At 71.5% G+C, this 11,675-nt stretch overlaps 2 protein-coding genes across 3 annotated transcripts; one reads left to right on the forward strand and one right to left on the reverse strand.

Moving 5' to 3' along the window:
• The first annotated feature begins 2,563 nt into the window (after window positions 1-2,563).
• Window positions 2,564-4,924, forward strand: LOC115338180 (NF-kappa-B inhibitor beta-like). Its single transcript, XM_030006627.2, is given in 8 exon segments — window positions 2,564-2,770; window positions 2,772-3,025; window positions 3,314-3,419; window positions 3,533-3,622; window positions 3,624-3,762; window positions 4,079-4,167; window positions 4,272-4,517; window positions 4,669-4,924. Coding segments are annotated over 8 exon segments (1,047 nt in total). The 5' UTR covers window positions 2,564-2,695; the 3' UTR covers window positions 4,717-4,924.
• Window positions 4,925-5,313: 389 nt separating this feature from the next.
• SARS2 (seryl-tRNA synthetase 2, mitochondrial) lies at window positions 5,314-10,146 on the reverse strand. Of its 2 annotated transcripts, XM_041121883.1 has the most exons (17): window positions 10,106-10,146; window positions 9,909-10,048; window positions 8,676-8,771; window positions 8,554-8,583; window positions 8,289-8,429; window positions 8,138-8,192; window positions 7,745-7,808; window positions 7,515-7,620; window positions 7,388-7,435; window positions 7,178-7,286; window positions 7,025-7,070; window positions 6,812-6,899; window positions 6,604-6,716; window positions 6,414-6,507; window positions 6,008-6,100; window positions 5,836-5,901; window positions 5,314-5,726 (listed from the first exon to the last, which is right to left on the reverse strand). In XM_041121883.1, the coding sequence occupies exons 1-17, from the start codon at window positions 10,128-10,130 to the stop codon at window positions 5,598-5,600; spliced, it is 1,443 nt and encodes a 480-aa protein (XP_040977817.1). In that variant the 5' UTR covers window positions 10,131-10,146; the 3' UTR covers window positions 5,314-5,597. The 2 variants fall into 2 exon arrangements, with proteins under 2 accessions (XP_040977817.1, XP_029862486.1); XM_030006626.2 differs by having other exon boundaries at window positions 9,909-10,130.
• Between the last annotated feature and the right edge of the window lie 1,529 nt (window positions 10,147-11,675).

Genomic DNA, 11,675 nt, shown 5'->3' on the forward strand with positions numbered 1-11,675 from the left:
AGTCACCAGTGTGTGTGCGGAATGTTTTTATCTTTAACTGTTCTGAGGACTCGCAAACATCCCAGCCCAGCCAGATACGCGCTCCGGGGTTAGTAGTATGGGCTGCGTGCCGTTAGTTCTTCCCAGATCCTTGTTGGAACATATATAAGTTCGACCCTTTAGTGAAATGAACGCAATCTTGTACGGATAGCTTGAGCGCTTAAAATCAGTCACGGCAGCCCCCCCAAAACCACTCACCGACTGCAGGAGAGTGAAGAAGCGCGACGGGAGACTCTCCCCGAAAAAAACGATGTCTGGCGGGGAGGAAGGGGCAGGAGGTGAGCAGAGGGGCTGAGGGGAAGCCCCACGCACTCCCTCGGGCACGGAGGAGGGGGCACGGCCATCCCTGCCCCCCCCTTCCCCGCCACTCACCGGGTTTCACCACGCCCTGGCACTTCTCGCATTTGGGGACGAGGGATGAAAATATCCTTTCTGGAAGAGACGGGGATGGGAGAACTCAGTGGGGGGGGAGGCACAGGGGTGGGGACAGAGGGATGGGGGGGACAGAGGGACACGGAGGGGGGAACAGAGGGACACGGAGGGGGGAAAACTGGGGCAGAACAGGCTCCCATTAGGACCCCATCCTGGAGCACAGGGACCCCTTGCCCACCCTGGAGCCGTCCCCTTGCCCAGCCCAGTGACACGCCACCCCCCCAGCCTCAATGGCACCCCGGGGGGGTCCCCTGCCCCCCCCCCAGACCCTCCCCCCGCCGTACCCTTCATCCACTGGAGATCGTAGGGCTGCCGGCAGGAGGGCCGCAGGCAGTGGGAGGTGAAGAAGGTGCCGTGAGCCTCCACCAGCAGTTCGGGGTCCAGCCCTGCCACTCGCTCCAGTGTGTCAATGTTCTGCCAGGATGCAGGGTGGGGTGGGGGGGGTCAGGGGTGCCCCGACACCCCCCCCGAACCCCCCCACCCCAAACTACCCCCCCACGCCGGGGCTGGGTGCCCCTACCTGGGTGTAGCAGCGCAGCAGCAGTCCCTTCTCCTGCAGCAGCCGCATGAAGTAGTGACACACCGTGGGCTGGCGGGGGGGGGACACGACACAGAGTGAGGGATTAGTTTGGGGCGGGCAGCAGGGTGGGGGAAGCCCCCCAGGGCTTTTTTATTGGGGCGGGGGGGGAACGACAGCGAGGGGAAACTTGAGGCTGGGGAGGGTCTTACCTTGAACTGCCCCGGGTAGAGCTCCTGCGCCAGGGCAAAGAAGGGCTCGGGGTGTTGCTGTGGGGGGAGAGGTGGCTCTCAAGGGATTGTGGGGGAGTCTCTGAGCCCCCCTAGGAGGGGCAGGACCTCCCCCAGCAGGACCGGGACCCCCCCCAAAAGCAGGGGATGAGTGGGGGCTACCTTGAAGAAGCTGATCTCGAAGATGGCCTCAGGGTAGGGCAGGTGGTAGCTCTGCAGGTTGGCGTAGAGCCCCGTGCCGGGCGAGCGGAAATCGGGAATCCCGGCGGCTGTGGGATGGGGGGGTGATGGGGGCGCATCATGGCCCCCCCGTGGTGCCAGCAGCCCCCCCCCCCCCCACCCCGCTGCATCCCCCCCAAACCATACTTACAGGTGGAGATCCCGGCGCCCACCATACACACCACGTTCTTACCTGGGGAAGGGGAGATGGTGGGCTGGGGGGGGGCGGGGGACGACACCCCAACCCCCCCTCGCCACCCGAACCCCCCCCCCCGCCACCCCCCCCCCCGTCCCCCCCCCGTCCCCCCATACATTTCTCGCTCTGCAGAAACCGGCTCACTCCCTCCAGCGTCAGCTCGTCCAGCACCTTCTCCGGCTTCTCCCCACCCAGCCCCAGCGTCCGGGACAGGAGGCTCCGTAGCAGCTCCACTGCACCGGGGGGGGGGGACAAGAACAAGATCAGCCACCAGGACCCCCCCCGCCGCCGCCGCCGCCGCCCCCCCCCTCCGGCACCGGGCCGTCGTCCCCCCCCGCCCCCCCAACCTACTTTCAGGGTCTCCCGAAGCGCCGAGCTCGGTGTCGGAGGCCTGCGGGAGAGCGGAGGGGGGGGGGTCAGACGGTAATGGCGGGGGGGGGGGGGGTGTCCATCACCGGGGAGGCCTGACCCGGGCCACCAACAGCGGGGGGGGGGGGGGAGGAACTCACCGGCGACTCCGCGTCCCGCTCGGCCTCGTCCCCACGGGCACCGGGAGCTGGGGGAGATGGAGGGGAGGGGGGTGTCAGCGGGCGCAGTCCGTTGTGGGGGGGGGGTGTCCCGCCGCCCCCGGTCCGGCCCTACCGACCCCCGTTACCGTCCGGCTCGGCCATGGGCGCCGGCCGCTGCCCGGGCCACACCTCCCGGCGTGCACCGCGCCGCCCCAGCCACACCTCCCGGCGTACACCGCGGGGAGGCGCTGATAGGCGGAGAGCGCCGCTCCTCCCGGCGTACACCGCGCCGCCCGCCCCCCCTTTCCCACCGCTACCGCCACTCCTCCCGGCGTGCACCGCGGCGTGGCGCTGATAGGCGGAGAGAGCCGCGTTTCCCGGCGTGCCCCTCCCCACTCTTGAGCGCACCGCCCCGGAAGTGGTGTAAGGACTACGGGTCCCGGCAGGCCCCGCGCGGCCGCCATCGCCGGGCCCGGCGGGGATTTCCCGGGACGGCGGCGGCCGCCCCATGGCGGAGCGAACCTGAGCGCGGCCCCAGCCCGGCGGCCCCGGCATGGCGGCCGCGGAGGCGGCGCCGGTGCCTCCCGGTGAAGTAAAACGGCCCGAGGGCGATGAGTGGTGCGACAGCGGGCCTGGGTTCGCTGGGCGAGGGGCAACTGGGGCCGCTACCCGCCAGCCCCGCTCCCGCCAGCCCCGGTCCCGAGCGGTCCGGTTCGGCTCTGGGACCCGTCACGGCGGCGGTAGGCGCTGTTCGCCTCGCTGAGCCACCCCAGGAGGCGGAGGAGGAGGAGGAGGAGGCGGCGGCGGCATCACCGGTGGCCGCCGTGGAGGCCGCGGCCTGGCTGCGGCACGTCCTGGGCTTCCTCACCGAGGACGGCGACACGTAAGTGCGGGCGGGGGTCGGGCGGACACGCCCCCCCCCCCCCCCCCCAACTTCTCCTGGGGGTGATGGGACCCCGGGGCCAGGAGGGCTCTGACAGCAGGTCCTGCCCCCCCCCCCCCCCCCCCCCTCCGGGGTCCTTTTCGACCCCCCCCCGAGCACAGACGGGGCCACGCTGGACCTCGGAGAGGGGTCCCCCTTGCTCTGCTCTCACCCTGTCTCGTTGGGGGACCCCCGGGTGGGGCCAGGGGTGGCAAGACCCCCCCCCAACACTGCTCCCCCCCGCACCAGCGCCCTGCACTTGGCTGTCATCCACGAGCATGAGGCTTTCCTGGACTCCATCCTGCAGTACACGGGGGGCACGGAATACCTGGACCTGCAGAACGACCTGGGGCAGGTATAGAGAAACTGGGGGGCGGGGGGGGGGGGGGGGGCTGTTCAGGTTGGGGGGCACCCCCCCCAGCCTCCGTGTCGTCCCCCCCCCCCGCTGAGGGGTCTCTCTCCCCGCAGACAGCGCTGCACATCGCCGTCATCCTGGGCCTGTCGGGCTTCGTGCGGAAGCTGCGGGCGGCCGGCGCGGGGCTGTGCGTGCAGGAGCGGGGGGGGGCACACGCCGCTGCACCTCGCCTGCCGCGAGGGACGCCGGGGCTGCGCCCGCCATCTGCTCGGACCCTCCCGGACCCCCCCGGCGCCCCGCGACGAAGAGGCGCGCGCCCAGCTCGACAGTGTCAACTATGACGGTGTGGGGAGAGGGCATGGTGGAGGGGGGGCGGAACGGGAACGCTATGGGGCTGTTTGTGTGGGGATGTGGCGGGGGGGGACACACACACGGGACAGTGTGGGGAGACACAATTGTGGTGGGAGGGACGCCGTGGGGACATGGCGGGGGGTGAGGCAGATGCCGTGTGGGAAGATGGGCGCGGGGGGGGCCACGGTTTTGGGCAGGAGCCACGCCATGGAGCTGTGGCACGGGGACACAGTGGGGCTGCAGATCCATGGAAGGGCTGGGGGGGGGGGCCGCAGCGACACACCCCTCTGCCCCCCCCCCCCCGGCAGGTTACACCCCCCTCCACGTTGCCGTTCTCCGCAAAGACCTGGAGATGGTGGAGCTGCTGCTGAGCGCCGGTGCCGACCTCAACAAGGCGGTGAGCGCCATGCCGGGCAGGGGGAACTCGGGGGTCCGCTGCGCCCCCCCCGCTCTGCTCTGACCCCCTGTTCCCGTTCCCAGCCCCCCCCCCCCCCCCCCCAGGAACCCAGCTGCGGCCGCAGCCCCCTGCATCTGGCGGTGGAGGCGCAGAGCCCCGAGGTGGCCGAGTGCCTGCTGCGCGCCGGCGCCGACCCCGCCGCCCGCATGTACGTGGGGTACACCCCCCTCTACAGCGCCCGCCACCGCCCTGACCCCCGCCTGCCCCAGCTGCTGCGGGATTTCGGGGCGCAGGAGCCCCCCGGGGACTCCGAGGACAGCCCCGACGAGGGCGAGGACGACAACAGCGACGTAAGTGCCCCCCTGCAAAGCAGCAGCCCCCAAAAATCCCCTCGGCTCCTCCCTTATGCCGATGAGGAGGGGGGTTTGCCCTGCTCCCGGCAGTCCCCCCAAAACTTTAGGGGGGGCGCTGAGTGCTGGGTGTGTTTTCCCCCCCCCCCAGGAGGAATACGACGATATCGTCATCAACAGCGGGCGCTGCGTGGACTGATGGGCCCCTTGGCCCCTGCCCGGCCCCCCCCAAGTCTCCCCCTATTTATCTGGGGGCTCCCAATGCCGTTGGCTGGACTTTGGGGGAGCCCCCGCTCCCCCCACCCCAAACCCTGCCCCCCCCCCCCCGCCCCCCGCAGTCCCGGTCGTAGCGTAGAGGATTTATATCGGTTGTTGTAAAATAAAGAGGCGTTTGGCCACCGCGCAGACCCCCCCCCACCATCCCCTTCCTCCTCCTCCTCTTCCTCCTGGTGCCAGGACCAGGTGGGGGCTGACAGCCCCCCCTCCTCTCAGGGTCCCCATGACCAGTGTGACCCACCCCTCCCCGGGATCCCCATAGCCTCCCCCAGCAACCTCCCAGTCTCCCCAGTTTCGCCGCTGGGCGCTGCGCTTGCACGCGCTGCGTCACGGCTACAGGGCGCACGGAGAGCGTACGGACGCGGAGGAGACGTGCGTACAAATGCACACAGCGTGGGTACGCGCGTGCGGGGAACGCGTGTGTGCAAATGCACGCAGTGCACGTGCAGGGAGGCGCACGCGTGTGCAAAAGCACGGACGAGCACACGTGTGCCCACAGGCTGCAGCTCGGGGCGGGGGGGGGGGTAGTGAAGGCGGCGTTTATTGCAAAGGCTCGTTAACGTGGGGGGGACATGTCCCCCGTGTCTGTGTCCCCCACCCTTGCAGACATCCATCTTCCTTCTGCGTCCCTTCTGCTTCTGTGTCCCATCTGCTGCGGGGGCCACCTCAGGTGCCCCCCCCCCCCCCCCTTCCCCGTGCTTGGGGTGTCTTGTGGGGACGCTGGGGCCGCCTGGGGTGTCCCCCTGGGCTTGGAGTGCAACCTGGGGGCCACCTGAGGGTCCCGTCGTCGTCCCCCCCCCCGGCTCAGGGCACCTCGCGGCCCCCCCGGGGCTGGTTAGGGCCGATGTAGCGCAGAAGGGGGGCCGTGGGCCGGGTGAGCACGGCCTGGCCGACGAGGGGCTGCAGGGCGGGGGGCACGCGGACACGGCCATCCTGGGGGCACAGGGCAGGGTGAGTCACCCAGCACCCTGGGGTGCACCCCCCCCGTACCCCCCCCCCCCCCCCAGCACCCTGGGGTGCCCCCCCAGCCCCCAGCACGCACCCGCAGCTGGTTGCACTCCAGGAGAGCGATGAGCATCCGGGAGATGGCGCAGGCGGTGCCGTTCACCTGCGGAGGTGGGGGGGGGGGCATTAGTGGGGGGCAGAGGGGCTCAGCGACCCCCCAGGAGGGAGGAGGGTTGCTCCCCACCCCCCCCCCCCCCCCTGGCACCCACCGTGTGTGCGTGCCGTAACTGCCCGGCCCCGTCGCTGTACATGATGTTCAGGCGCCGGCTCTGGTAGTCGGTGCAGTTGGAGGTGCTGGAGATCTGGGGAGGGGGGCAAAGGGGGTTTGCAGGTATTTAGGACCCTCCCCCCCCGTGTCTCCTGATAATGGGGACTCCCCCCCCGCCTCTGCTCCAGGGACCCCCACAATAGGGGTCCACCCACAATGGGGGGGATTCCCCTTCCCAGTTCTCCAACAAACCCCAAAACATGGGGGGTGGACCCCCTGCAGACCCCCTTAAATGGGGGGGGGGGATCCACCCTCAGGTTACTCCTGGAGTCTGTAACCAGGGTTGTCACCCTGTGCAGACCCCAAACTGGGGGGTTTCGCCGCTCCACCCCCCCAGTTGCCCTCACCTCCCCGTATTTGCCCCGTCCAGGCATCCAGGCTTCGATATCGAACTTGCGGTAGGCAGGGAGCCCCAGCTCCTGCGTAGGCATGTCGAGGACGCTGCAGGGAGCGGGGCCATCAGCAGGGGTGTGGGGGGGACAGAATGACACGTTGGGGGGGACATGGGGACAGATCCCCCCCCCCCCCCGCGCTCACCGGTAATGTAATCCCAGCTCGGAGAAGATTTCCTTCTGCAGAGCCAGGAATTCGGCCAGCAGCGCCTCGCTCTCGTCCCCGCTCTCCGCCGCCGTCACCCCGAACATCTCCACCTGCGGGGACAGGGGATGGGGCAATGTGTCCCCCCCCTCTTCTGGCCCCCCAACTTGCCTGGACACCACAGTCCTTCCCCCAGTTCCACCAGTACCTTGGTGAACTGGTGGACACGGTAGAGCCCCCACGGCTCCCGGCCTGTGTCGGTCTCGGTCCGGTAGCAGGTGCTGGAGCAGACGACCCTGGCCAGGGCAAGGGGGTGAGGACCCCCCCCCCCCCCGGGCGCCGGGGTCCCCCCTGGTAGGGGGTGGGGGGGGTCCCAGGGTTCTCCCCAGCGGGGAATGGGGGGCTCCTGGGGACCCGGTACCTGATGGGCAAGTCCTCCAGCCGCACAGCGTGGTCCATGAAGTACCCTGGAGTAGAGGAATGGGGCTGGGGGGGGGGCAGCAGGGCTCCCAGAACCCCCCGCCCCAGACACACAGACCCTATTTTTCCCAGGTTTCGCCCCATTTTTCCTCACCTGCGATCCCCACCTCGGAGGTGCCGGCCAGGCAGAGGTCCTCAAAGCGGGAGGGATCAATGTTGTAGACGGGCGAGGGGGTGGCGTTGGGCTGCATGCCACAGCCCTCCTGCAAGGGGGGGACACGAGGGTGTCACCAGGGGTGGGGGGGGGGGGGTCACAGGGCTGCCACGGGGAGGGGACGGACGTGGGGTCAGACATGGCACTCACAAAAACGGCGCCTCGCAGCAGGTCGGGGACAGTCATGGGCAGGAAGCCCTGGGGAGAAAGGGGTGTGGGGGGGGGGTTCCCTCCCCCAGACCCTCCCGGGCACCCCCCAGGACCCCCCCCCACGTACCTTAAGCAGCAGCTTGTCCATGGCGAAGCGCACGAGCGCGTGCTGCAGCAGCGCGCCGGCCCCGCACAGGTAGTAGGAGCGGTGCCCCGAGATGTGTGACAGGCGCCTGCGTCCCGTGGAGGGGGGGGGGGGGGGAACACGACGGGATGGGGACACGCACACGACACGCATGTCACCAGGGACACGTGTGACACCCGGGTGTCCCCGCCCCGGCACCCATGGGTGCTCACCGCTGGCGGATGATGTCCAGTCCTTCGCCCAGCTCCAGGTGTCCCTTCGGCTTGAAGTCAAACACTGCGGGGACGGAAGCCTGGGGGAGCCTTCCTCGCCTCCAGCGCCCTCCTCTTCCTCCCCCAAGCCTTCCTCACCCCAGGGAGCCTCCTCTGCCCCCTCAAGCCTTCCTCACCCCAGGGATGCTCCTCTTCCTCACCCCAGGGACCCTCCTCTTCCACCCCTAGAGCCTTCCTCCTCGCTCACACCAGAACTCCGCATCCCTTGGAGGAACCGTCCTCCTCCTCACCCCTTCTTTGAGCCTCTCTCAGCCCCAGGGGACCCTCCTTGCCCCCCCCCCCCCAAATCACCGCAGGGAAACTGAGGCACGCCCCCACTCTGTGCCATCGTACCTGGCTTCTCTCCCACCACCTCCAGCACGCGGGCTTGGCTCTCATCCCCGACCGGCTGCGGGAAGAGCAGGTGTCAGGGGGTGCGGGGGGATGCAGTGACACCCCCCCCCCACCACCACCCCGGTGCTGTCATCCCCCCCCCCCAGCTTACCGCCTCGGGGTGCGTGCGGTTGGGGAGCTGCAGGGCCTTGAGGTAGAAGCGCTCGTCCAGGGCGGCCTCCTCGGCCACCAGCGCTTGCAGCTGCAGCCGGACCTGGCGGCCGCGGGCCCGCAGCGCCGCGTACACAGGGAGCTGCGGGGACACGGGGCTGGGGGCGCGGGGGGGGGGATGACGACCCCCCCCACACACCCCCCCCAGCACCTCCTGCCCTGGAGTGGGGACACCCCCCCCCCCCCCCCCACTTTGGGGTCCCTACCGCCTCCATCGTCTCCTTGTCGTGGGCTGCCTGTGGGAGGAGAACGGGTGGGACACGGGTGGGGGGACCCGGGGGGGGGGGTGTCCTCGGGTGGGGGGTGCAGGGTGGTGGGGGGGTCTCACCATCAGGGCCCGCACGCCCTGGGCCACCCGGCCCTTCTCGGCTTCCAGGCGGGCGATGGTGGCCCGCACCTCCCCCAGGCGGGACCAGGTCTGCACCTGGGGGCGGGGGGAGTGGGCGGGGCTGCCTAGGGCCCCGCCCCTCCCGCGTACAGACCCCGCCCCATCAGCAGGCACAGCCTTTCCCCCAGCCCTGCTTATTTTTACTTGGCCCCACCCCTTCCCCTCAAGCCCCTCCCTAGGGCAGGCACACCCCACCTACTGCAAAGCCCCGCCCCCGACCTTAGACAGACCCCGCCCACCCCTGCCTGGACCCCGCCCCATCCCACAGACAGACACGCCCCCTCTCTGCAGGCCCCACCCCCACATCTCTTCCCAGACACCACCCACCCCGAGGCTCCGCCCCTCCAGCTCGGGCACGCCCTGCCCCCATGCCCTGCTCCCGCCCACCCCAGCCGGGCCCCGCCCCTCTCCCGCCGTCTCCGCCTGCCCTAGCCAGGCCCTGCCCCCTCCCACTGCCCCCGCCCACCCCGCCCCCTCATGGCGTTCCCGCCCACCGCAGCCAGGCCCCGCCTCTCCCCCACCTCCGGACCCGCCGTCCCCACCCACCCCCGCCAGGCCCCGCCCGCCCCAGCCAGGCCCCGGCTCTCTCCCCGCCTCTGGACCCGCTGTCCCCGCCCACCCCTGCCGGGCCCCGCCCCCACTAGGCCCCACCCCCTCACGGCGTCCCCGCCCACCCCAGCCAGGCCTCGCCTCTCTCCCGCCCCCGGACCCGCCGTCCCCGCCCACCCCCGCCAGGCCCCGCGCGCCCCCGCCAGGCCCCGCCCCCTCCGATCCCCAGCCCTGCCATCCCCGCCCACCCCAGCCAGGCCCCGCCTCTCTCCCGCCTCCAGACCTGCCGTCCCCACCCACCCCCGCCAGGCCCCGCCCCCACTAGGCCCCACCCCCTCACGGCGTCCCCGCCCACCCCAGCCAGGCCCCGCGCGCCCCAGCCAGGCCCCGCCCGCCCCAGCCAGGCCCCGCCCCCTCCGAGCCCCAGCCCTGCCATCCCTGCCCACCCCAGCGAGGCCCCGCCTCTCTCCCGCCCCCGGACCCGCCGTCCCCGCCCACCCCCGCCAGGCCCCGCCCCTCTCCGATCCCCAGCCCTGCCATCCCCGCCCGCCCCAGCCAGGCCCCGCCCCTCCAGCCCCACAAGGCCCCGCCTCCCCCGCCCCGCCGAGGCCCCGCCCCGCTCACGATCTCGCGGAGGTCGCCCCCCCGCAGCGGCCCCCGCCGCCGCTCCAGCTCCTGCTCGCTCAGCGCCGACACCTCCAGCTGCGGCCGCGCGCTCAGGCCCTCGCGCACGTGCTCGTACAGGCGGCTCCGCCCAGGCCCGGTCCCGCCGCCCGCCCCGCGCCACCCCCGCGGCGCCGCCGCCGCCGCCCGCCGCGCCGCCGCCAACGTCCTGGGCGCCGCCATCTTGGACGCCGGCGCGGGTCCGGCGAACGTCACGTGGCGGAAGGGGCGGAGTCGCCGGCCGGTCACGCCCCCCGAGCGCTCTGGCCACGCCCTCCGTCCCGCCTCCTACCCCCAGCGCCCCACCCAGTGTCCCCGCGTACCCCCAGGCCCCCTCCCGATGTCCCCAGCCTCTCCCCCGGTGCCCCCAGGTCCTCCCATGTCCCCCCCAGTGTCCCCAGGCCCCCTCGAAGCTCCTTCCCAATGTTGCCCCCCCAGGCTCCTTCCCAGTGCCCCCCAACCCCCTCCCAGTGTCCCCAGCTCCCCCCCAGCACCCCCAGGTCCTCCCACGTGCCCCCCAGGCCCCTTCCCAGTGCCACCAGGCCCCCCCAGCCCCCTTCCCAGTGCACCCAGGCCCTCTCCCAAAGTCCCCAGCTCCCCCCCAGAACCCCCAGGTCTTCCCACGTCCTCCCCAGATCCCTTCCCAGTGCCCCTAGGCCCCCTCCCAATGTCCCCAGCTCCCCCCAGACCCTCCTACGTCCCCCCGTGTCCCCAGGACCCTTCCCAGTGCCCCCAGGCCTGTTGCCCATGTCCCCAGCCCACCCCCAGTACCCCCACATCCTCCCCCATCCCCCCCCAGCACCCCCAGGCCCCCTCCCAATGTCCCCAGACCCCCCCCAGACGCCCTCCCAACATCCCCAGGTCCCCCCCCACCCAGCTCCCCCAACACCACTCCGCAATGCGTCCAACACAGCAACAGCCTTTAATGGGTGCAGCGAAGGAACAGCTCGTTCCCCCCCACCCTGGGGCCACCGACACAGCGTCCCCGGGCGCAGAGGAGCCACTGTCGCCACCAACACGGCATCCCCAGGCACAGAGGGGCCACCGTCGTGCGCGTCGTCCCCCCTCCACATGCTCCCTCTTCTCACTTCTTCTTCTGGACGTGGGTGCAGTCGTACTTGCCCCGCACGATGGTGAGCTTCACCCCCGGCAGGTCCTGTGTGCGGCCGCCCTGCACCAGCACGACGTGGTGCTCCTGCAGGCTGTGGCCCTCCCCGGGGATGAAGCACACCACCTCCTTCCCGTTGCTCAGCCGCACCCGCGCGCACTTTCGGTTGGCCGAGTTGGGCTTCTTGGGCTTCCGAATCAGGTTCTTGATCACTACCCCCTTGATCTGGGGGCGGCCGAAGGTGGCCCCCAGCTTGGGAGGGGGCGGCTTGGGCCGGCCTTGACGGTGCATCTGGTTCAGGGTGGCCATGCCGCTGGCCTGCTGCGGCCACGGGGGTACCGGCCACCTCCCGGGCACGGCGGCGGCGGGGAGCGCCCCGGTGGCTGCGGAGGAGGACGAGAGAGAGAGAAGAGAGTTCAGCGGCCGCAGGCGGCTCGATGGGCCCCGGCCGAGGACGGGAAGCGAGGCGAGATATACGCACCGCAGCCGCGCAGCGAGGCAGCGGCCCTCAGCAGAGCGCGGAGCGGCATCCTCCGGGCCCGCAGCACGGCGACCAGCGGGGCCTGAGGAGGAAACGCCCGGTTAGCGCCGTCCGGGGGGCGGCAGCCGCCTCCCCGACC

This window comes from Aquila chrysaetos, unplaced genomic scaffold, assembly GCF_900496995.4.
Source record: "Aquila chrysaetos chrysaetos unplaced genomic scaffold, bAquChr1.4, whole genome shotgun sequence".
NCBI lineage: Eukaryota > Metazoa > Chordata > Aves > Accipitriformes > Accipitridae > Aquila > Aquila chrysaetos.

Bases quoted from the DNA above. Each gene is read 5' to 3' on its own strand.
- SARS2 (XM_030006626.2), bottom strand. From the start codon at position 10,130: ATGGCGGCGCCCAGGACGTTGGCGGCGGCGCGGCGGGCGGCGGCGGCG. The intron at 8,430-8,553 runs GTAGGGACCCCA...GTGTCCCCGCAG, and splicing joins ACAAGGAGACGATGGAGGCG to CTCCCTGTGTACGCGGCGCT. The intron at 6,717-6,811 runs GTACTGGTGGAA...CTGTCCCCGCAG, and splicing joins GTGTCCACCAGTTCACCAAG to GTGGAGATGTTCGGGGTGAC.